The sequence below is a fragment of the Lonchura striata genome, chromosome 14 (genome assembly GCF_046129695.1).
Source record: "Lonchura striata isolate bLonStr1 chromosome 14, bLonStr1.mat, whole genome shotgun sequence".
Classification (NCBI taxonomy): domain Eukaryota; kingdom Metazoa; phylum Chordata; class Aves; order Passeriformes; family Estrildidae; genus Lonchura; species Lonchura striata.
This window is the reverse complement of record NC_134616.1, coordinates 6,436,356-6,460,990: the sequence shown is the minus strand read 5'-3', so window position 1 is coordinate 6,460,990 and position 24,635 is coordinate 6,436,356. Positions and strand designations below refer to the sequence as shown.

Sequence of the window (24,635 nt, the reverse complement as noted above, 5' to 3'; positions counted from 1 at the left end):
TAATCATCAGAAGAGAATTTTTAAATTACTTTTTAGGGGTCAGAAATGTTAAGGATGTTCAAAAAAGACCATTGAAAAGAAAATCCAGCAATAGCTCCTCCACTGTGGCCTGGAGCATTGCCAGTAATCTCTCAGAAAATAATTAGGCCCATATGATCCCCTTTTTCCCAAGAAAAGAAACTTTTACAAAGGCTTTTACAAACCTTTTGATAGCTTCAATCTTATGTGCCCGATTTTCTTTGTCCACAGCTTCCATCCACAGTCCGTGCATGTCTGAGGATAGAACACTGTCAGGTATATTTCGGAGAAAATCCTGAATTAAATATATATATGCAGAGCAGTCTGGTCAGTTTTGAATTCCTGGTTTCAGTTTCACAATGCATATAGTCACTGTTTATTCATATTAAGCACAAGATAAAACACAACACTACACAAACATGTTTATTCTCCCCTCCCATGCCCACCAAGCTGTCTTCCTCAGGCTCTTCGATGGCAGCACTGCAGGATGAACAGGCAGCCCTTCTGTTTTGCCCCTTCTCCAGAGCAGGACTGTCCCTTTTCCAATCCAGCAGAGGACTCAGCCCTAGGGCTCTGCACAGATCTCTCTGAAACATTTCTCAGCTAGGAGGACTGCTGGTTTTTCTCAGGGGACTATTCAACAACTCAGTGTATGTCTTGTGTTGGGAAGTGCCTGAATATCAGGCCAACAAGAAAAACGGGGATTTTTTTTATTCTTTGGTGCCTAAATTACTCTGACCAGATTTAATTGCCAGTTCAAAATACAGGCTTTTCCTTACTGAAATATGGGTCTTCATATTTCAGTGCAGCATCTGCCCTGTTATTTGGCACTGTACAGACATTACAACTGCCTTGTAGGTGAACATCACTGTATTTCCTGCTGGGAGTGGTTTGGTATGGGCAGGTGCCAAAGGGAGCCCCATCCTGAGGGGCTGCACATGTCTACATGTGAAAACCAGATCACTATCACCTGTGTGTACACAAACAGGTGAAAATGTTCCTTGCTGGAAAATGCTTTCTGCTCCCCTGAAATCCTCCTTGCCCATAAAGACTCATTGCTTCCTTAAAGAAGGAAGGTACCATTAGCCCAGACAGCTGAGTTTCCTGGCCACACATACCGTGATGACAGCTGCAGCCACAAAGACTGACTCTCCATCCACCTGAACATCATCTCCAGAGTTCAGCTTCTCTTTCAACTCCTTGCAAGTCTTGGCATTGGCAGAACGTCTGAAAATGCCCCTAGTAGAGGGACCTTCATGGTACAAGAGGAGCAGCATATCCTAAGAGAAAACCCAGTTGTACTTTAGAGCCTAACACTTTACCCTCTTGTTTGTGTATATTATACATCATGTGTTGTAATGTAATTAGCAGAAGACCAAGTCAGTAATTGAAAGAAAACAATACAAGAGATTTATCCTGATCTAACCAGGGACAAAAATCTGACAGGTAAGCTGTGGATAAAGTTCATGAGGGCACACTTATCCTGTGACAAGTGTGAGCTCAGGGGACTCTTGTAGTGAGCGAGTTCTAGGCTACATAGCATGGCAGGATCCACTGACATTGCCCCTTGTAAGCTGGTGATGACCTGGAGACACCCATTGAAGCAGGACAGACATCTCTAAATGAAGTGTAGGGATTACCCAGAAGAGGGTTGTTCCCACCCTTGTTACTGAGCTGAGTCTGGATCACAAGTAAACGATGGTCCTCTTCCCCATTCAGTCCTCATCAATGCTGCAAGTGGCTTTAAATTTTTGGGCTAAATACATCAAATTTATGTCAAGACAAGCAGTCCAGGCTGCTGCTTACCATGATTGGCTTGGGAAGGATTCCGTCAGGACAGACAGAGGACAGGGACAGGCCGAAGAGTTTCCGTGGTGTGGTAGGGGACTGGGAAGGAGGGCTGCCCGTGGGGGTGCTGGTGCTGCGGCGCAGGGCCCAGTCAATCAAGGACTTCTTCCTCTTGGTGTGTTTCTGCAGTGACTCTGAAACCAAACACAGACCTTCATTACACACCTGTGTCCTTCTGCAGTGAGTGATCTGCAGAGGAGGCAGAGCTCCCAGCAAAACAAGCACTTTCTACCCTCACCTGTTCATTAACTGCACTCTTAATGGGCATGGTTAGACAATATACAGCAGTGAAACCACTTATTCATCTCTCAACCATCAGCAAAACTTTAAATCACCATTCTTCAGGGAACCTTGCTGTCTCTGCAGTGCAAGAATCACTTCACTCTTGTGACCAGTGATAGGCCTTGAGAAAATGGCATGAAGCTGAGTCAGGGGAGGTTTAGGTTAGATCTCAGAAAAAGGTTTTTCACCCAGAGGGTGGCTGAGCACTGGAAGAGACTCCCCAGGGCAGTGGTCACTGGCATCAAGGCTGTCTGAGTTCAAGGAGCATGTGGACAATGCTCTCAGGTGGGTGGTGGGGTTCTTGGGTACAGGGCTGGGACTCCATGATACTGATGGTTTTCTTCCAACTCAGCATTTTCTATTATTCTATTACAATGACTTGCAGTTGAAGACTAATGAAGGACTGAAAGCTAAGTCAGAACATTTGCACAGAGAAATTTCACCTCTCTGCAATCTCTTCCTCTTTGCATTCAGGTATGAGAGCAACTCTGGGATACATGTTTGATGCCAGAAGAGTTCAGCACTGCACTGGACAGCAAGAAAGTCTCTATCTGGCTGTACCACACTCCTGCAGCCCCTACCTCTCCTCAGCTGCATTGGAGCTTGGAGTCTGGGTTTCAGGACAAACTGACACTGTTTTTCCTTTGGGAGCTGAGCTGTCCCATCAGCCAGGAGAGTGTTATTGTTGGTTCTTTGTTGCTGGTCAGCAGGGTTACGGAGACAGCTCAAGGCGATGCTGAAGGGATGCTCGTGCCCTGTTGAGCAGAGTTGTGTAAAGAGCAAGCAAAAATGCAGAGCTATATTAAAAACTCTTAATATTTCCAATATTATTATTGGAAAATTCCAGCTTTGGTGATCTCCATGGTGAATGCTTAGAACTTAACAAAATTCAGTGGTTTATTTTAAAATGTTTCTTCTATTTCTGAAATAATCCCCTACAGATCTGTAGCACTCAAACACCATTGTGATTGTCCTCAAAACCCCCATATACACACCTACCCTCCCTCAAGCCTGAGGAGTTTCTAAAACCTAAACACAAATTGTTAGAAAGGAAAGTTTTCAAATAAACAGCCTGTGAAGGCATTGATGCAAGTGGCCTACACGTACTTGTGATGTCAGTTTAGCATTGGATTAAGGCAGCAGTTCAGAAGATAACAACCCATATGCAACAAATGGGGTTTTCAATATGGTGCAACATTTTGTGTGGAAAGCAGTTTCATTATTTGTGAACTGAAATGAAAAATAAATAAGTACCAAACAAGTACAAGGATAACCATGTTAGCTGCCTAACTAGAGGCTTGTAATTCACCAACAGACCATGGAAAAATTCTGCTTCTTTCAGTTGCCAAAATGATTTCCTCAAGATCTAAAACACTCTTGCTGAATGCCCACCTGGCTGCAGCAATTGGTTTGGTTCTGACAGAGCCCGAAGGCAAAGGGCTTGGGAGGTGTCAGGAGATGCTCTGTCTGACAGAGATCAGTGGACACCTCTGTCACAGACGGTGAAGGTGGGCTGAGGCTGCCCCTGACCTCCTGCTCTGCCTGTGAGGAGACACCTGAAAAGCTGAGCAGGAGAGTAGGACCAACCTCCAAACTTGTAGCTCTGCAAGCTCATACCAGCAGCCAGAGGGATTGGATTAGGCTTTGAGGCACGTTCTACCCCTGCAGCACACCTGCTGCAAAGAAGGCACTTCTTGGGCCAGCCTAAGGATCTCCCATTTATTTGGAGCATCTACTGAAAAGTGTGGTGGGCTCCCACCCAGAAATGCACCCAGATTTGCTTGGAAAAGTGAGGTAAGTGTCAAATTTTCCAAAGATATCACCATACTTTGATTAAATGTAGATGCTGAGACAATAGAAGCCAAGTGACATCTCACACCAACTTGATGTCACATCTTACATCAAGAACAGTGTCCCGACTATTGCTTTTTAAGTGAAGAGTGCAACTTGTGATGTTTCTCTGCCACATACGCTAGTACAATTTATTACTTGTTCCTCTGGTGTCAGAATTAAGCATCAAAATGCTGCTCAGCATGGGAGGGCTCTTACCAATGAGAGGGTAAGCAGGCTCATCTTTTCCTGAGACCACCCAGAGGTGGTATTCACTGGTCCTGCCCTGTTGGGTGAGAGACAAAGAAGAGAAAAATGTCAGTTGAGAGGGGCCAGAGTGAGGGTCCATGAGGTTGCCCTTCACTCAGAAAGCAACAGACAGCAAATCTACACTTATCCACACCCACACTGTCCTGTGAAGCAGATGCTGCCAGCATCCTTAGCTAACATCTGTCACCTGCCACTTACAGGGAGCCCAAGCTGTAGAAGGGTCTTCTTCATCACACTCTCTGCAGTTTCCACATTGGACACGTTGACTGCAGTAGTCTAGAAAGGCAAACAGAGAAAATACAGGAAGCTAAGACAAAGGTGAGAAGTTTGGTTGTGGTTTTCCGTAGCTTCAAATTCTGGGGAAGATGTCGCATCTCTGTCTAATGACTGTCTTTACTAAATGTTCATGGTTGGATGAGCTGTACTAATTTAAGCTACACCAGAAAGGATGATGGGTATAAAACATGAAAGCTATTGCCCACTACTTCTTCTATCATGGGTCTATTATAACATCCAAAGATTTCATCCAGCAGAAATCACAGCAGGTGAGTGGTACTTAGATGCTGTGTTTGATCCCATCAGTGTTTGGCTGATTATAGTGCCACTGTCACTCAAAAGGGTGAACATGGAACATGGCTCATCAACCATGAGTGTCAGGGGTCACTCGTTGAAGGAAGAACACCCAGGAGGCAAATGTGACCCACCAAGCTCGGCATGAAGCCATGAAATGTATGCTAGACTGGGACACATTCCAGTAAATTAGTTCAAGACAACACACCAGTGACTCTGTGATCAATATCTTCAATTCATAGCAATGGAAATAGGAATTGACTGTGCCACTCAGCCACAAAATGTCATGAATTTTGAACTTAAGCAAAAGGAAAAGAGAAAAATAGTCAGAGATGAAGAATAACTTTAAGAACTAAGTGCTGTTTGGTAAGGGTCTGGCTACTTCCTCATTTGTCATACCAAAACCCTCCAAGTGGGAAGGATGCAGATACACAGATGCTGGAATACCAGCACAGCCCTGTATTCCCTCCCTTACTCCACAGAGCCCTGTGTAGTCTTGATCTGATGAGCAGGTTCTTAGCTTTACTTACAGAAGAACAGTTGTCATCCAGCACAACAATCTGAAGGGTCAGATTCTTCAGATACTCATTTTGCTTTACCTCATTGATATGCCTGAAAGTCAAAGAAAAAAGGATGTAATTTCCCAGCCAAATTTGAGATGAGCCCTAAAATTTGGATGGGATGTCCCCCTTGGCACTGTAATAAATACAGATTAATTATGACATACATGAATGTAATGTTCATAGTGAGGCCACGTGCTCTTACTGACTTCTTTATCTACCTGGGGCACAAAGACTAACAATCCCCCACATGCAGTACTTCAGTGCAGGTAGATGTGTCCTGCATAATACCTTCCAGTGTTCCCTCAGGATCACTACTGTCTGCACAAATCAGAGGATTTCTACCCCTCTTTGTCTCTATATAAACACCTTTGTCTGGGTGTTAGTGGAAGCAACATATAAAACATAAAAGAAAGAGAAAAAAACTGTAGCCTCTAGATGCAACATAATAAAAATTTTAGTTCTAATCAAAACCATCTGAAGAATCAGTAACACTTGTGACAGTTCCACAGTGATTAGCAAAGTCAACCTCCAGCTCCAAAGGGAAAAGGATGCTCCAATAATACCATTTTCTGGTACATCCCGTTTTTTCCCATCTGTTAACACCAATTTTACACTCTCTTAGGGGCATCTATATTCAGATTTCAAAGGTGGATTTTTCAAACAACACTTAGACACTTAACATGCTGAAAACCAGAGCACAATTTGATGGGCAAATTTCTCTAAAGCCTGTAGAGGAAACACCTGGAAGGAGGATGAAAGGAGGGTCACTTACCTCAGTAACACTGACAGCCATCGTTCCTTCACATCAGCTGAGCTGAAGACAAAAAGGGAGGCAGATCATCAAACAAGTGCTGAATGGGTAACAGCCTTTGGCAACTCTACCCAATTTCATTTATATATGGCTGTAAGTCAAAGTTGCTTCCTGCAAAGCCCTGGAACAAAAGCACAGTCCTTTCCTTCTTCTGTTCTATTTTAACAAATTAACAAAAATAATAATAACAAAAAAAAAAACCCCAGCAACAAACTGGACCAGGTTTCCTGTCAAACTGGTGACTGTTCAGATAAGAGACAATTCCCTTTCTGTGAAGTTTGAGTTAACTCACCTTGTGGGCCCTCATTATTTTTGCAGTGACCTTTAATTACTATTTTCTTTCTCCTAGTATTTCCTCCCCAAAGTCTGCTGTTCCTAGAACTACTGCTGCCAGCACAGGTTGCCCGGGTTCCAGGGTAAGGAAATGGAAAAGGAAATGGGCCCTTTAGCCTCAGTCATTGTTTCACTTGACACAGGGGACCTGAGTAGCTACAGGGTGGTCTGATGTCTGATAAGATACCTGAAGGTGACAACATAGTTGGTGACAGGCCAGCCAATGACAAATGAATTCTCAGGACTCATCTTTTTCTCTGTCACTTCGCTGAGACAGGTGCTAGTCCACACTTCACTCAGATGCACTTGCTTTTTCAGCTTCAGGCTGGAGGAGGATCTACAATGGAAATTATTAATTCCTTAGGCCAGAGAGTAACATTAAGACCTCCAGAGTCATATCATGCTCCTTTTCAAGTTATGCAGATGCAGTTAGAGCTCTTAATTTATATGTGACAGAAGGAGTCAGACTGAAAGTCAGCTTTGTCCTTCTGCCTCTTGCCCTCATAGTGTATCTTCAAGCAACCTCACAAGGAAATGGGCAAAACTGATTAGACAACCTTTTGCTTCAGACAAATGGAGTAAAACATTAATACCAAGGAGAATTTGTGAAGGTGGAAGGGGGAAATGCTACATTTTAGATCCACATTTCCAAAGAAGCATTGTTTTGGAGGCTGCTGGGTGCTCCACAAACAGATCAGAGCCTCATAGAATCTCACGAGTTGGAAGGTACCCACATGATCATTGAGCCCAACAACTGGCTCTGCACAGTACAGCCCCAAAAATCCCACCACATGCTGAGCCTAGCTTCAGCAGCAGCTACTGGGGAAAAGGAATGAGTGGAAATTCCTCTTACTTGGACTTGGCAATGACCAGCACATCACTCAACAAAATGAGATGTCTTTCCTGGGTCTGCAGGCCCACTGTTAGCTGCACTCGCTCGTCCAGGATGAAGGTGGAGCCTGGGCTACTGAACACCCCACTTGGCAGCCCATTGTCTGAATGGGAAGAGGAAAGAGTAGTTTCCCTAGAGGAAAAGAAGAAAAAGCACAAGACAGTCTGCTGAAATAGTAGTTTTTGAGTAATTTCTCATTCAGGTAGTCTTACTTCCTACACATGTGTGTGAGCTAAGACTTGAACATGGAAACCCTGTGGCTCATGGCGTGGCTCAGCTGGGTGTGGGGGGCACTGCCCTTTCTGTGCGTGTTTTCCATCCAGACTGAACAATTTGTAAGCACAAGAGTTGCAGCAAAATGAACTACATGTACTCATCTAATTCCAGACATCTGATTCTGGCTTGCCTGGCAGCCATCCAGCTTGTTGTTTCTTCTGAGATTCATAAAGGTGCTCACCATTTCCAAAAATCCCTGAGGGTTTTTGCATGCTGACTTCAGTCAACAAGGTGGGCTGGAGATTGAACCAGACCCTCTCCCTGTGCTGTCCCCAGCTGGAAGAGCTCTGCCAAGTGCAGTCTCCTGGTTTGCACCTCAGCACGCCCAGAGCACCTCCTCAGCACTGCTGTGGGCTCAGCACACAGCAGCTCCCCCAGCCATTTCTGGGTCTCAGCGTGTGGGATGTGCTGCATGAGCATGGAAGAGCTCCTGCTCACACAGTGTGTTTGTGTGGTGAGCCTGACTTAATTAGTGAACCTCTGAGACATGGCCTTAGACTGACATGGAAAAAGCCTCACAGAGATCCTGCTGTCTCTGCAGATAGACAAAAATGTGTATCTTGCTTGCAGGCAAGGATATTTGCCTTCCATTCACCCCTCAGCAATTCTGCTCTCCCTCTGCTGCTCTACTCTCTACCCTCTAGTCTGAGGACACTCTACACAAACAAATAAAAAACCACACAAGCTGTAATTGTAGTATTTTTGATGTTGGTCTTAACTCAATTTCCACTGGCCTCATAACTGAACTCACCTGATTTCAGGAATGAGTTTAAAACCAGCCACTAGCTGCTTTACTAAAATCCTCCCCCAGTCACAGGAACACCTGCACTCTGGCAAACAGAAATTCCCTCTTCCCTCCTCCACAGCCACTACCAAGTGAATCTTGACTTCTGCGGCTGTGGGGCTGTAAGTGAGAAGCTTAATCACCTTCAGATATGATATCAAAAGCTCTCCATGTCCATCAGCTGAGCAGTGGGAGCCACAGCATCTCACAATCCCAAGCAGTGGATTTTCTAAAGCTGGAGGATTACCCAGCTTTATAAACACAATGGCAGGATAGCAAAAAAAATCTCACAGATACTTTCATGGCCTGAGCAAAGATGGCATTGGACCAGCACCCTCCATAGCAATTCATCACAAGAAACATTTAAAGCTTTCCTCCCTCATGAGGATGTTCTCCAGCCAAATAAAGTCAAGAATTTGTTTCTCTTCCTCACGTTTGTTTTTTTATTTTTTTTCCCTACTGCAATTTAGAGGGGGTGGGAGGAACAAAAAAAGAAGTCACATAACTTTGTCAAGTGACAACCAAATGAAAATCAGTCCTGCCCTTCATATTAAATGGTCCTGTGAGACTGAGACTCCCCCCCCCATTCCAGAGAAGCAGGCTGTGCTGTGCATCCATCACCAATGGTGGGACACAAAAGGGATATTCTTCAGGAGGGCTGGTCCATATCAAAGTGTCAATCAGTTCTTCTCCTTCTTGCAAAGAAATAAAAAATCAAACTGAACAAATCCCTCAGGGAATGTTATTTACAAGACTGCTATCAGAGCAAGGCAGAAAGGACCATGGTATCCCCTTATTTGTGGCACAGTGACACAGTGCTGCAGGAGGGGATGAGGTCAAGGACTCAGCTCCCACTGGACTGAGGTTGCTCAGCTCAGGGCTAAGTAAGAACACTCAGTGTTTCAGCAGAAAATGTGCATGTCTGGAACATCCCTGGCTCTGCTGACACTCCTGGTGCCTCACACTGCAGGAAAAGCATCAGCAGACACTCAGTGGAGGTGCAGGCATGGGGGCAGCTCTCCACTGCCCGAGCTGGTATAAGGGAAAGCTGCTGCCCCCCGACAGGGACAGACCTGGCCTGGAGCATGTCTGAGTCTGGCAGCTCTTCCAACAAGTGCTCTGAGCTGAGACCATCCTGCACAGGGCTGTCAGGGCATGCCTCCCACCACTCCCTGCATCTCCAGAAGCAGCTCCAGCCCCCTCACCTGCCCAGGTGTACCTGGAGCTGAGCCAGAAACAATTCCCAGGACATCCCTCCCCCTGGCAGCCCAGCACATGGAGCAGGGGGCTCTGGCAGTGAGTAAGCTGGGGGTGGCTGCACAGGGAAACTCTGAGGTTGAAGGGCAGGATGCTCCTCAGGGGTGCTAAATCTGCATCAGCCCATGTCCTGCAAGGCACCACGTCTCTCTGGTGCCTTGTCCCTCTCCACCTGCCCCCACCTGCCTCTGCCACAGGACCAAATTGCCCTCAACATGGTTAAATGGGTTTGAAAACCAATTTGATTTCAGTCTGTGCAGGCAGAAAGATGGAAAGAGGAGTCAGAAAGGCATTTTTTCTACCTGGAATGGGACTTTGATTTTCCAAGTGCTTTAGTAATGGCAGATGAGGTAGATCGTCTTCTCTGGACGATGGGCTTCATCTTCTGCAAGACAAAAAGCAAAAAGACATTCAGGTTAGCCTGGCCACCTTGGAAGCAAACCTGCTCATTGCACTCTTCAAATTCTCTTTTTGTCTAGCTAATAATTATGAAACCTCATAACTGAAAGCCATGAGCTGTGCTGTCAGACACCTCCCTCCCCTTCCTGATCATTAAAACACTGGTCAGCTCTCACATTTATGTTTTCACAGCCAAATTTCAAAGTAATTATATGAATAAACAGAGGGAAAAAACAGAGTATGAAGTTCAAGAAAAACTTCCAAACACTCATACCATGAAATAGTTTCTAAGGAAAGGTATAGAAATACAATGTAAAACTGGACCAGACAAAAATATGAAGAGTTTGTAATACTCTAGGGAGTTGTACTTTATCAGCTGGAGGAATGGATGAGGATCCTTAGTAGATTTTTCTCTATTTTAATTTTCCATAACTCACAGGTTCAGCAAACAGATTGTTACCAGACCCCTCTCCAGGCAGCCTAACCTCAAGACATTTGTGTCTTTTATAACAGCCACAGCCACCAAGATTTGTTTAACACAGAACTGGGGTGACTGTAATGATGAGACCTACGAGTTAGAAATTATAACAATCCAAGTCAGCATACACAGAGGTCACAGGTCTCATTTTATTTGCTAAGTAAATTTTGTGCTGGAGAAAGATGAGAGATTTTAGCCTGGGAGAGAAATCCCTATATCAGTGACTCTTGATTAGTAAGCATGGGAAAATCTGTCCCGTGGCTCATTTCTAATTTCAGCATTTGCCTATGTTGGAGCTTTAAGTGCCAGGAAGTTCAGAGCATGTTGAGGCTTACTGATCTTTTGACTTCTGAATGTTACAAAATATGAAAAAATCTAAGAATAAAAGAAACCACGATTGCTGGTTGATGAGGGAGGCCTCCTATGGGGAAAGGATGTTGCTTTTGTTAACTGTATAATTTTCAAGGTCTGTGCTGAGCAGTGAAAACATTCATTGCATGTGAGCTCACTGGTCCCATCTCTGAGAATGCAAGGCTGTTACAGCTCAGCACCTTATGACAACATTACCATTCTTGTGATGTCAGAGGAAGGTATTATCCTCATATCAGTGATGGAAGTGCAAAGGACAGAACCATTTCAGTCAATTTGTGTGACTGATGATCACCACGTTGTGTCAGGTTTTTCAGAGCAAACTGGAAGGCTGGCTGGGGCTGGTTTGAAGTGCTTGCCTCTGATTACCCTCCCTGGAGCTACAGGAGCTCAGCACGGCTGCAGGTCTGTCTCCAGGGCTTTGTGTGAGAAAATAGAAGTTGGTGGAAGTGATTTAATGCTGTTCAGAAAGGGAATGCATGGCAGAGGCTGGAGTGGAGTCCAGCTGCCAGGGAAGGGACATCCTCCTCATCTCCCATTTACTTTACAAGACTCCTTTTGATTTCTGCAGCCAAGGACTGAGAATCCTACAGGGTAGAGCTTTCTACAACACAAACTCCTGACTCCATGCCTGATCAGGTCCAACAGAAGCCTCCAAAGCACAGATGGCCTTGTGAAAAAGGATGTATGATCACATAACTCGAAGTTGGAGTGGGCCTGCAAGTGTGACTTAATAAATCAATTTCCTAATTATAAATATTCAGCTTTGCAGTATCCTTAGTGCTCCCTAAGCAGGTTCCCTGGGTGCATGTACATATGTAGACAGAGGCAGATGGACAGCAATTTTTCCCTCATACCCTGCTGTGACATTTCCAAGCAAAAATCTGTCTCTGGAAGTTTCACAAGGACAACTGAATAAAAATAACATCAGCTCACAAATGCTTGTTTTAAAAAAAGGAAGTCCCTACTAAAACAGAACATCTGGCTTCTGGAAGTGCCTTAATAGGATAAATTCCTACAAACAAAATGCAGCAAATCATCAGTCATGAATTATCTTAAGGTGGGCAGCAAGGATGGGTGTGGATGCCTGGGGGCAAATGCCAGCAGCTGCCACTGCAGAGATCAGTGATGAAGACAGGGTGAGCTGATGCACCTCTGTGCCAGGGGCAGTGAGACTGCAGCAATGTGTTCAATGGCACTGCAATAAACCCTTGCTCCTGATAGATCTCCTGTGCCAAAGAATCCCACGGCACACAATACCTGGCTGTAGGTAAGGCAATAATTCTGGCCACTCCAAAACCACTCTCTTCTGGGCTACAAGTGGTGCTAAAGACAGACATGATGGAATGTTAGTGTAGGAGGGCATTTATCCCAGAATAAACTTCAGGGAGTCAGTGCTGGTGGATTTCTTCTTCTGACCATTGTTTCTGAATGGTGACAGCAGTGCCATCCAAGCAGCCTTGTCTGAGGACCTGTCCTGCAGCACCACCTCAGCAGGCACTGAGCTACCCTTGGAAGTCTAACAAAGACAGCACCGTGAGTTTCCAGTGAAATGCTGTGACTACAGGACATACTTGATCTATCTGAAAAAAATGCAGAGATCATCAGCTGTCCAGAAGTCCACTGCCTGACTCCAAACAGACTCTAGGCAAACAAAAAATTGCTTTCCAAGACTTTAGGCAAAGTCTCCTTGATCCTAGCCAGTCGCGTTCCTTTGGCAGGAATTCACTGAGATTATGGAATCCCTGTACTGTAGGTAAGACAATCATTTTCACCACTCTAAAACAACAATCTGAGGAAACTTAACACAGCTAATTGGCACAATTTAAGGGTTAACATACTTAATTTGCATATTTAATAGAGGAACGATAAATTGTTCAGCCTTTAGTTTCAGTGGGCATACAAAGTAAAACAGTTGCTTGAGTGCTCCCTCACTGCATGGGAGAACATAGCTGTGTATCTCATTTTAAACAATTTGTGCATGGGTCAGCCCATGCAAATGATATTTTCTTAAGACTGCTGCACCAGGACAGAATCTCCTAACACCTTGACTGCTCTCACAGTGCCCTGTAAATGCACTCTGAATCCAGCATGTTTCTAAGCTCTACACTTTTATGGTTTTATTGCAAAAAAAAACCCCATCTCACTGCACAGAAGCAGCATTACAAGTCCTGTGTGTGATGCTGGAGCCCCCTCACCCTCCTGCCCAAAGGCTGGGCTCGAGCAGGGCTGGCTGGGCTCCCAGCCAGGCTCACCTGGCTGCCAGCAGCACTGGGCAGCCCTTGCCCCTGAGCATTGTTTCTGCATGAAGAGGAGACCTCGCTGTGCTCCTCCACGCTGAAGCCAGGCTGTGCTTTCCCTGGAGGTCAGCTCTGCTCTCATTCACTGGGCATGGAATCACAGAGCTGCTGAAGGACATGGCGTGATCTCTGGGCTGTTTTGGTGCCATGGAAACAGATACTCATTTACCCAACATACTCTGGAAGTGCTTGAACACTTCTAACGCTCTGGGCCGTGTTTGTGCATTACTCATCTCTGAGCTGCTGATTTTAGCTGTGTATTACTTGGCACCAGGGAGGTTGTGAGTCTGATGCCCTTCATTCCAAATCCATGTATGGTCTATGCTATCGGCTCAGCTGGCCAGCAGCAGTGGCTTTTTTTTTTTTTCCCCACTGACCTCTGCACTTGAATGTTATTCTCCAAATAGTTAAGGTGGGATGGAGCTGAAAAATAATGACATCTGCTTAGCACAGGGTGGATTTTCCTTCTGACAATAGCTGGTCAAAGTTTGCAATGCCTGTGGCACTGGAATGATGCTATTTGGTTTAGTCGCCATTCAGAAATGAAAAAAATAATGTTTAACAGGGCTATTTTTCTGCAAAATATAAATTGAAATATTTGTTTCATAAACATTGATACACTGTGTCTTTGAAACCACACTGTGCTTTCTTCAACCCCAGCCTCTTAGCTGCCAGGTTCTGTTACTCTTTATGTGGAGCATTAAACTGTCAGCATCACTCTCCTCTCATTAGGCAAACAGTCCACTTCCCAGCTGCAAAGATGATTAAAGGGAACCATATACTCATCCAAAAAAAACCAAACAAACAAAAAAACAAACAAAAAAAGCCAACCCAATTCTTATAATTGTGGATTCAGAGTCCATTTCATGCTGATAATCTTATCTGTCAGGGAGGCTTATTGCTAAAGACATGGTCAGAGAGAATAAAACATGGGTCACAATGGCTTTGATTATTTGGAGCATCACAGATTGTTCAGAGCCCACAACATCAAGATTATTCTTTTTCTTGTATGGATGTTGTGAAACACTATCTCCTACAAATATTCTCCTCACAGTATCAGCATGTGGTGTCAGAGCAGATAGGAAATCACTGCTATTGATCAGCTGATCACAGTTGTCAGTGGAACAGGGCAATTCAGTGGTCTACTGGAACAGGGCAAAAGTTACTATATAAATGTAGCACATGGCCACTTAGTTTACAGGCAACATTTAAAAGAACATTTAAGAACCCAGTTAAGAGTAGAGAAACAATTCATCACTTGGACTTGGATCCACCCATGTGAAAACAACTGCTGCTGTTCTCTCCAATAATGAGTTTACATTAGCAGAGGCATGCCTACAAAAGTCTCTTAATGAGATAATGTGGGCACTGCTGCCTCCTGCACTGTTCATGTGAGTGCTGGATGCTCCTACCATGTACCCATGTCAGACTGCTGTTGCATTTCCAGTTAGGAAATGCCACTAGAGAAAGCTAATGAAACAGAAGAGAAAATTGTTTAGTGCATAAAAGGAAATCAGGCATTAGGTTACATGAACTGAAAAAAACCTGAGCTAGCCATTGTATGTAGATTTACAGTTAAATTGAATTTAGGGAAAAGTGCACTCACATGGCTGCTGTCTCCTTCACCCTGCTCCCAGACTTCACCTGCCACTCAGCAAACTGTACAGGGTGACTGTGACCCCTCAAGCTGGAACAGTTTTAGCAGGGGCTCCAGCAGCTGCTGTCCTGCAGCCATTCCCCCTGCTCCAAATGGGAAATCCATCACAGGGCACCCACTGGGAGGCAGGCCAGCTCTCTGCCCTGAGCCTCACCAGGGTGCTGTGCCAGTCTGCCAGCCCGGTCCTGGCTGATGCTGCCTTGGAAAGCTCCACTCCTTTCTACATCATGCCATCAGCTCCTTAGAAGAGATGTTTTTTCTTCTCATCCTTGGTTTCCTGCCCAGCTCAGAATAAGATTAAAAACCCTCCACTTCTTCTCCAAGTGTCTCTTAAAGGTGATTGGAATTCTAGGAGCAAAACAAAAGCCCAGGCTGTGATTTGTTTTCAGCACTGGTTTCTCTATCTTTTCACAATTCTCAGCCAGGGGAAGATTGGATCATCTCATTTACAAGGACTGGCTGAGGGAGCTGAGCCTGTTCATCCCCGAGAGCAGACAGCTGAGAGCTGACCTCATCAATATCCATCAGTATCTGCAGGGAGGGCGTCAGGGCTGGAGCCAGGCTCTGCTCAGTGGTGCTGAGCAGGACGAGAGGCAATGGGCAGAAATTGGAAGACAGGAAGTTCCTTCTGAACATGAGGAAGAACTTTACTGTGCAGGTTCAGTGAACACTGGAACAGTTGCCCAGAGAGAGCGTGGAGTCTCCCTCTGTGGAGATGTTCCAGAACTGTCTGCTCACAATCCTGTGCACTGAGCTGTGGGACAGCTCTGCTTGAGCAGGGAGGATGGACCAATGTTCCTTCCAGCCTCAGGCATTCCGTGATTCTGTGAAGATGCAGAGATAGTGGTCCCATGATAGTGATCATGACCAGGCATTGCTAACCAGCTTCCTTCCAGCTCGCTGCCAGCCAGGCAGGCAGCATGACCCAGCAGAGAGAAGGCTCCAAAACAGAGCAGGCCCAGCAAAAAACATGCTCTGTATGAACCTCTGATGTGCACTCAGAGCTAAGAAACTTGGGTGTAAATATTTATCTGAGCCATTTTACACAACTTCATCTTCCTGTCATGTTTCACTAACTGCTTCCCTCTCCCTTACTGCTAATACACAGCTCCAAACAAATTAAAACATTTCTTAAAATATGCAGAGCCTGGTAGCACTAAATCAAGTTTGCAAGGACACACTTTGAAATATTTCCTTTTCCTTCCAAGAAATGGAACCCTGCTGGTTTATTTTAAAGTGTCCCATATAAACAGGACTGGGAGAAACAATTCTTGTCTCCCAAGGGCCAAGTGGGTTTTCCACTTGGAGGCAGAAAGAGAAGTGACTGGGGATTAGCTTAATTCACACTAATCTATTCCATGCCATATTTTTTCCCTGCTCCCATGGATTACTTGTGCCTTCCTTGGAGTCTGGAGCAGTGCCAACAGTGGATGGCAATGAGGGAGGATGTCCTGCAAAGCATAGAGGGGACCGTCACCACGCAGAGTACCAGTCTTCCTGACAGCAGCAGGTCTTTCTGAGCAGCTGATTTAATGGGGATATTCTTAAATGGCACTGGGCTGGAACCCAAATAAGGACACTTGGAAGATGTCATGGCTTGGGGCTGTGTTTCTGGCTACTGAGCACAGCCTTGCCTTGTCCTCCACCAGCAATGGCCATGCCTGGAGAACAGCACAAATGTTCAGCCCCATGACAGGGCACTGCTCAGGGTCCCAAAACAGAGCAAACCCCTCAGTTGTCACTCAAAGACAGGCACCTGAAAAGGGGCCCAAAAGCTTTAAGGAAGGCAAACCTCAGCTCTCATCCATCAGCTGTGCCTCTGTAAAAAACACCGTGCCCACCTGCAGCTCTGTGCTCCCTCTCTGAGGTCCCAGAACCAGACAAGAGAGGTGAAAATTGAAAAATACAAGAATAAAAAAAAAAAATCCTGCTATTGCCAAGCCTGATATAGTGTTGGTGGACAGGATCTCTGAAAATTACAGGCAGCCTCTGCTGAGAACATCCACAGGTGGTCTTTTCTCTGCAAATTCTAAGGTTCAGCAAGAGAGGGGCGTTTATGTATTCTAGTCTTTATGTATTCCTATGTGTTTATGTATTCTGGGACAACAACAGAAAAAAAAAAAGCTCTGCATGAAAAATGCTTACTGGTGGTAAGGATGATTCCTTAGTCATCACCCACAGCAGGAATAGGCCCTGAACATCCAAAGGATACACATTTTTTGCATCAATATCAGTTTGAAAAACCTTGAACAACACAAATGCAAGTCTCTTCTGTGTCACTAGCATAGCAAATCACTAATTGATGGAAATTGAAGAGATCAATAAATATTGATGTTGATTCAGAAACACTTCTGAATTTTAAGCATTTGGCTTGGCAAGACATGAACAGCTGCTAGAGGAAAGCAGTGAGAAATGTAAAACCTTATTTTGCAAAACTTCTTTACCTTTTCTTGGAGGTCCAGATAGTTTTCTTGCAATTCTGATGTCCAGGGCCAATTAAATTTGAAATATGTGTTGATAATGGATTAGACCAAACATTGGTGCCTGTTGGGATTTTCCTGAAGTGCTTCTCCCCATGGTGAAAACCCATCACAACAGATTGCCCCTACATGTTTTGATAGAATTTTATATCAGGACTCTTTCCTCATTCCTTTCCTTCCTTTGAACCAATGCTGAAAGCCAGCCCAGGAACATCTCACAAGGAATTCATGATTCTATAGCTCTGGAGAAAACCTCTGCACAGCTCTACACACATATATGTTCTTTGGCCTTAAGCTGAGGCATGCTCTGATGATGAGCATGACATCAGTGATTAAAAGGTGATTACAGATACTACTCAAATGGGAAATCAGAGGGGGCACACTTTTATAAAGCCTTTTGGACCATTTAATTTAGGTTGGTACTGTGGTGTAAAACTTTGTTGTGAAGCTGTATATACATAATATTGAAAAGGAACTTGCTGGGTTTCACAGTATAAAAATTCATCAATGAGGCCAAAGTAAATTAAGAATCATGTTCCTTCTTTAAAAATGCAAATAAACAGTCCACTGAATTGAGCTTTGGCAAAATGAAAAACTTGCAGAGCAGCCAAACCAGAGGAACAGAAAAATGTAACACGTTCCTTAGTGCCTTTAAAATAACTCCTTTTCCCCCTTCCTCTTGATTCAAAACCCCTCCTCCTGCCATACTAAAAATTAAAAACTCATAGACAGCTGGGTCTGCTCAGCTGCAGAATTACTGCAGCTTTTCCATGCAGGGCTTCTGAATATGAGTATGGTGGTCCAGACCCTGCTAGGGTCTAGATTAACTCCCAGTGCTTGAAATGCAGATTTGGTGCGTGACAAAGGAAAACATGAACTGCACAAGGAAGAGAAAGTGCAATCCACAAACAGTTTAGAAGGCAGAAACGCTCCAGCTCTCCTGAGCAGACAGTGCAGCTCCACCTGACACTGGTTCAAATCCTCACTCTCACACACACCCAGGGCAAGGCCAAGGTGACCAGAGACTCACCATCCTCAGAGCTGCCCTGCACTTTGTCCTGGTTTCCAAGCCAGCCTCCCCCAGCCCTGATGGAAACTTGCACAAATTGTGCACGCCAAGGAAGGTCCCAAGTTCCCCCCAGAGGAGTGGTGCCCCTGCAGGCAGAGGGGACTGGGTGACCCTGGCACCTCCACCAGCAGTGCCAGCAGTGCCTGTGAGCTTAAGTGCCCAGTGAATGTTGCTTCGTGTTGAGTGATGGTGCTTCTCATCTATTTACAATGATTAAATCATTTTATTTGCAGCTTGGCCAGAGAAAGGACTTTGAGAAGAGGCAGCTCTGTGCATCTGGATTTCATTAGAGCTGAACATTAATCCCTTTATGCCTTATAAGCATCCCGTTAGCATTCTACAGACACGTTGTTAAATGGCATTTGCAGAGCTGGCTGCCTGAAAAATTGGTTAATCAGCAGCATCTCTGCTAGCACACACCATGAAAGGCATTTTCCTCCTTCTGCTGCTTGCTCATCTGCCTGTCGGCATCAGTGTGGGCACAATCATAGTAGCATTTACTGTCAAACTACTTCTTGAACCCCAGGATAGGTTTGTGCTGGATTGCAGGATTTAGTTCCACAGAATTCTGCAGTTGACTGAAATGAAAAATAGACATTCTAACCTCAAATGAGGATCCAGTGAGTTTCAGTGGAGCTGTGAGTCTAAAGTTACATGAGCTGGGCAAATAAAAGTAGATTTTGGCTTAAACAATTGCACTTTTTTGCCAGTTTTTGGAGTTGCAGGAAGGCGTAAGGGTTGAGCAGTGATAGAGCTCAAGAGAGAGACATTGCTCAGCAGTTGAGCAAAGGTTGAGAAAAGGAAAGCAGGAGGGAACAGCTGAGCCCATGTGAAAAAGAAGATGCAAAGGAGAGGTTTGAAAACGTAGCCTGAAGAGCTGCCAGTGGGCTGAGAAAGGGAGGGAGAGAAGCTGATCAGAGCTGATGAGGAGCTGGAAGATCAAATAACCTGGAGGCCATGGGAGAGTTTGCCAAGGCTAGCAAAGAAATGTGCACATTCCTTTACTAAAAAGAATGCTATGAACCAATGCAAGTGAGGCTGTGTGGCCTTTAAGAACACGTCCCATTCCTTGGTGGTGTGAGAGGTGGAAAAATACAAGCAGTGGAATCACTACTATGCACATAAAGTTCCCTACACAAGACTGTTATAATTATTCTACAGGAGCAACTGCTGCAAGCCACTGCAGAAACAGAGAGAAGAGCCAAGGAAAAGAAAAACAAGGGCAGAAAATCGTGTTCCCTTGAAGGCAGTAATAAAATACCAGTGTTCTGCAGGGAATGGGGGTGGTGAGAGTGGGTATATCATCCCCTGGCAGCCAGAGTAAGGCTAAAGCAGAGTAATGATCCCTCATTCTCCATGCTAGGGCAAAGGCTGGGGTTGTGAGGGTTGGATCAGAGGCATGAAGGTTCACCTGCCCCCAGGAGCACCTGGAGAGAGGCCATGGGGCTTTCTGGAGACGTTGCTCTCTGTGCCTCCATTTCCAGCACAGCCTGAAGGGGCAGGCAATGGAAAACTCCAAGAAACTTTCAATTTAAAGACAATTATTCTATTAATATACTACTCCCTGCATTAATTTCTCACAGTATTTATTTTTCACTTTTGCCTTAACATCTACAGTGTGAAAACTGCATCAGCTGAAATTAGGCTAAATACAGGACATATTGTGGGGTACAGATGACCCCAAAGGCTTCCTGACCTGCCTGTTATGCCCCATTTCCCATTACTCAGGCTTAACAAGTTTATGCATAAACTAATACCTCCAGTCGTGAGTATTTTCATGGGTCTTTGGTAAACACTTTATAATTTGACACATTCTTTCCAATATTGAGGTGTTCAGAGTAAAAAAAAAAACCAATTATCCAGCAAGCTTTATAGAAGAGATACATAGAATTTATATTACTTATATATTTATATTATTTATATTACATTACTTAGCCGTTAGTACCTACTAGTTTTACTAATTTTCAGGAGGAAAATTTTCCTCAGGTTGAGCAGTAGGCTCTTCATCAACAATCCCTACATAAGGACATGTGCACATACACATCTGCATACACACATAATACATGCACAAAGCTCTTTGGGTTATAAATTTCCCAATAAATGTAGCAGACAACTTCAAAACCAAACCAAACCGAGCCTTTAAATAGGAATTATGAAAAATAAGTTTTAAATCACAAAAACATCCTGTTTTGCTTCAGTTTCTCTCTCACATGCCACAAACTGGACTCCACCCCAGCTGTTTTCCAAGGGGCTAACTATGGGTGCCTGGTTTTGGAAACTTTCATGTCCTTATCTGTCCTGCCATTTGCTCTGTGGGAACATGAGGAGAGCAGCACTGTGCACAAGCAAAGAAGGGCTGATCCCTAGTGCAGGGCACTGAGCACCCATCCCTGTGCCAGTTCCTCTTCCCACAGCTCTAAGACATCTCAGGAGGAAACACAGAGAAGTGGAAGATAGAAGGAGTGGGGTTTATTGGTTTTTAGCTTCGTTTTAAACCACAGTGACTTTCACACTTGCAGCCCCGGATGAAGTGGAGAAGATGCTGTTAAGGAGATTTTCTGTTCTGTTAGAAGTCAGCACCCCCAGTGCTGACACTGCCTTGAGGAGATGTCAGCCCCTCCCCAGCAGCACCCTGAGCAGCACAGAGGGGTGGGGAGCTGCCAGGGCACTTAGCTGACAAACCATCTGTGCACCACAGCATCCCACTTCAGCACGGCCCCTGGGGACCTCTGCATGCCAGCTCCCAGGCAGGCACCGAGGGTGTCCCCTGAGCAGCACTGCCAATGCTCCACAGGCTGCTGAGGGTGCTCGTTTGAGACAGGTGAGGTGTGACATAGGTGTGACTGCACACAGGTGATGCAGGACACAAGTGAGCAACAGCCTGAGGGGCTGAGTGCTGCTGTGGGCATTCTCAGAGCTGTTTGTATCCAGACCTGCTCCAGCAAGAGCTGAATGGTGTCACTGGCAAGAGTAGAGGAGTGAGTAGTGCAGGGATGAAGGTAAACAGAACAAATACAGGAATCTGGGGGTGTTTTGGAAGGGTTCTGGCGTGACAGAGGGGTGCTGAGCCTGGGGCAGGTAGGAAGATGGAGTATGGTGTGCTGAGGTAAGGCTGTCCATGAGGGACTAGGAAAAGATCCACAAGGATCTCTGCATCAGAGCTGCAAATCAGAATCTTATGCATTGCAAGGAGGAGGGGATCTGAGATCCCTCATCACTGGTCATGAAGAACAAGCATCCGCTACATCTTCAGGTTAATTAGGAGAAGCCATACTCACAGTACATTCCTCATCATCTCCCACACCCGTGAAGTAAAACCAGTCTGACTACACAGGTGATTGAATCACATCCCCTGGTTACAATCTAAAAGAGTTGCAGACCCTGGAGCTAGCTCCTCTGCAAAGACAAGGCCACTTCCCAAGTCTGGGGCCAGCCCAGCTGAATTATAATTAAGGAAGGTGGAGCACCAAGAGGAATAAGCAATCACCTAGACCAGAGCCATCAAGTGATCTACATGTGGGTTCAGCCAAAACCTAAAGTGCGCCAGTACTTAAAGACAGGTTAAAAAGAGGAACTGTGTCCAGTGCTGTTGTTGCAAAGACCTTCACTGAGCACCTAGAGACTGCAGGGAAGACACACACTATCATTGTGTATCCATGCCTATCCAAAATCAGGCTATGCAACCATCCAAAGTGTGGTATGATGTTTGAGAGGGATTCCCTGAAGCCACTGACTCTCGGAAAATGTAAATCTTTTTAAACAGACAAACTCTAATATTTACTTTCCTCATGGAAGGAATCTATGTTAATTTTTAAGACCTCACTAGAGGGCGATAAATAGATGGGCTATAACCAAGCTATTGCCTGTGCAGGAGGCAAGATCTTGGAGAAAACTAGTCAGCTGCAGGCTCGGGGGGTAGCTTTAAAAGGTCTGTGCTTACCAAAACAGCCCCCTGAACACCTCTCTCTGGTTCACACACTAAATACTTTACTTCTCTTTAGCTGCTCACTGGAAAGCACCGGTCCAGGGGCCCAGGAAGTTTACCCAGGAACAGGGTGTGAGCAATGTCTCAGTGAGGCATTGGCAGCTGTGGCATGACCAGGAACATTCCCATTTGTACATGACCCATCAAGCACCGGTGGCTTAATGAGCTGAAAGTCATGCCGGACAAAGTGATGACCAGGTCCTTGAAGGCATCGGTGGAAGGCTGAGGTGCAGTGCCTGGTCCTGCTTTGTGCATCTGGGGAATAGAATCTACACAGAGCTTTGTGCTCCTGCAGAAGCAGGCATTCATGGCCCTGCTGCTGAGGCTATGCAAGTGAGACCCTGGCTGTGATGCTGAGGCAAAGAGCATTCTGTTAAAGGTCCTCATTTTCCATCACCTGCACATAACGTGGAGTTGCCATCACAGCAACGCTCCAGGTGACACAAAGGCATCAATAGGCAGGGGTCTGCTTAGGAAAACAAATGTTAAGGAATGTTCTAAATATGGAAGACCATCAGAAGGTAAAGGGAAATCCAGCCAGCTGTGTCTTAGATAGGGCTCATAGGTAAAAACTTCAAGTGGCCCTAAAGAACTGGCAGCAAAAGATGCAATGAACCATCACTCTGGATCACAAGGATTTCATGGGCACATTCCAGCCCCTGGCAAACATTACAAGTATTGCAACTAGCTGCAAATTTTTATTTTTATATTTTTTTAACAGAACTTGCTATTTATTCCAGTGGAAACTCCCTGCAAAGAAAATTGTTCCACTCTGCTACTGTTTGTGTTGGATGATTCATTTGAGAATTTCCAACTGGCATTTTGGGAAATGCTTACAGTTTTCCCTCCTATTTTCCATTATTTCAAGCTAACCTTATGCCATTACGGTATTCTGCTGCTCGTTCTGTTGAGCTGAAAAGCCACCAAGGGCAGCTGCGGTTCCGTGAAGCCCGGGCAGCCCTGTCCGTCCGGCCGCAGCCGCTGTCGCCAGGGGAGGCGAAGGGACGAGGCAGCGGCGGCAGGGTCCCGACACGGGCGCACGGCTCGCACCCCCGACAGCTCCGCGGCTCAGCGGCGGGACGCGGCGGCGACTCCGCCACCGCGACTCCGCCACCGCGACTCCGCCACCGCGACTCCGCCGCCGCGACTCCGCCGCCGCGCTTCCCGCACCGGCGCTGCCAGACCCGCGGGATTCCCGTCCCGACCGCGGGCGCGACCCCGGCCCCGCACCCGCCTCCGCATCCCCGCCCGTCCAGCGCCTCCCGAGGAGCCTCCCGCGGCCCCGAGCGATTCCTGCCGCGACCCCGCAGCGCGGCCGCCCCGGTGCCGAGCCCGCCCCGCTGCCCCGGTACTCGCCTGGCTCCGCGCGGAGCCCGCGGCGCGGCTCGGGGCGCGGCCGCGCTCTCATGCCCGCGGCAGGGGCGCGGCGCGGCCCATGGCCGGGGGCTGCTGGCCGCTGCTGCCGGCGGCCCCAGCGCTCGGTCCCGGAGCGGCGGCGGCAGCGGGCGCGGGGAGGGCGGAGCGGGGCCGGGCGGGGCCGGGCCGGGCCGGGCGGGGCCGCGGCGCCCCCGCCCCGAGCGCGGCCCCGGCGGCCGGGCTGCCGAGCCCCCCGCGGGAGCCCCTTCGGCACGGGAAGGGATCCTGAGCCCGCCCCGAGCTGCCTCCGCCCCGGCTCGCGGTGGGCGCTGCCCGGGAGCCCGGCGCTGGTACGGAGAAAGAGCGACCCAGAAAGGGACGCTGCGAGATCGATTTTCTGGGCGAACGCGGTGGGAGAGCCAAGAAGTGACAGGAGCCGGCAGAGCCGGGCACGGGTGTTCTGGAAGGCCGCTCCTCCTGCGCGCCAGGGCACCTGAGCACTGTTTGCCACTCTAGGACTCTTAAGGCTCCTCTCATGGGGATTTTTGCCATACCAGGGAGAGCAGAGTGGGCTGTAACAGCCCTCGGAGACTGGCCCCAGCTCCTGCTGCGCTCCTTTTCTGGCGCTGCCTAGAGTGGGGTCTGCCCGGGCGGCTGTCTGCGATGTCGGCTGCTAGTACCTGTTATCATAGAGAAGGCAGGAAAAGCAATAGGGACCCGAGTGCATTCCCTTTCTGCCCCCTCGTTCCACCCCCAAACCCATTTGTGGGTTTTAGTTGTTGTTGTGTATGAAGTTTCCTTTAGAAAG

General features: G+C 46.5%; 1 protein-coding gene across 1 annotated transcript in view; it reads right to left on the bottom strand.

The window, feature by feature from the left end:
• LOC110480485 (rho GTPase-activating protein 20) overlaps positions 1–23,907 on the bottom strand; it is a 29,715-nt gene extending 5,808 nt beyond the window's left edge. The window contains exons 1-12 of the mRNA XM_021548435.2: positions 23,828–23,907; positions 10,037–10,119; positions 7,379–7,549; positions 6,713–6,862; positions 6,154–6,195; positions 5,349–5,430; positions 4,447–4,524; positions 4,198–4,264; positions 2,730–2,903; positions 1,825–2,000; positions 1,137–1,298; positions 204–313 (exon numbers count right to left, since the gene is read on the bottom strand). Of these exons, the coding sequence (XP_021404110.2) occupies positions 204–313; positions 1,137–1,298; positions 1,825–2,000; positions 2,730–2,903; positions 4,198–4,264; positions 4,447–4,524; positions 5,349–5,430; positions 6,154–6,195; positions 6,713–6,862; positions 7,379–7,549; positions 10,037–10,116 (1,292 nt within the window). The 5' untranslated portion in view covers positions 10,117–10,119; positions 23,828–23,907. The remainder of the gene's footprint in view (positions 1–203; positions 314–1,136; positions 1,299–1,824; positions 2,001–2,729; positions 2,904–4,197; positions 4,265–4,446; positions 4,525–5,348; positions 5,431–6,153; positions 6,196–6,712; positions 6,863–7,378; positions 7,550–10,036; positions 10,120–23,827) is intronic.
• Positions 23,908–24,635: the final 728 nt, after the last annotated feature.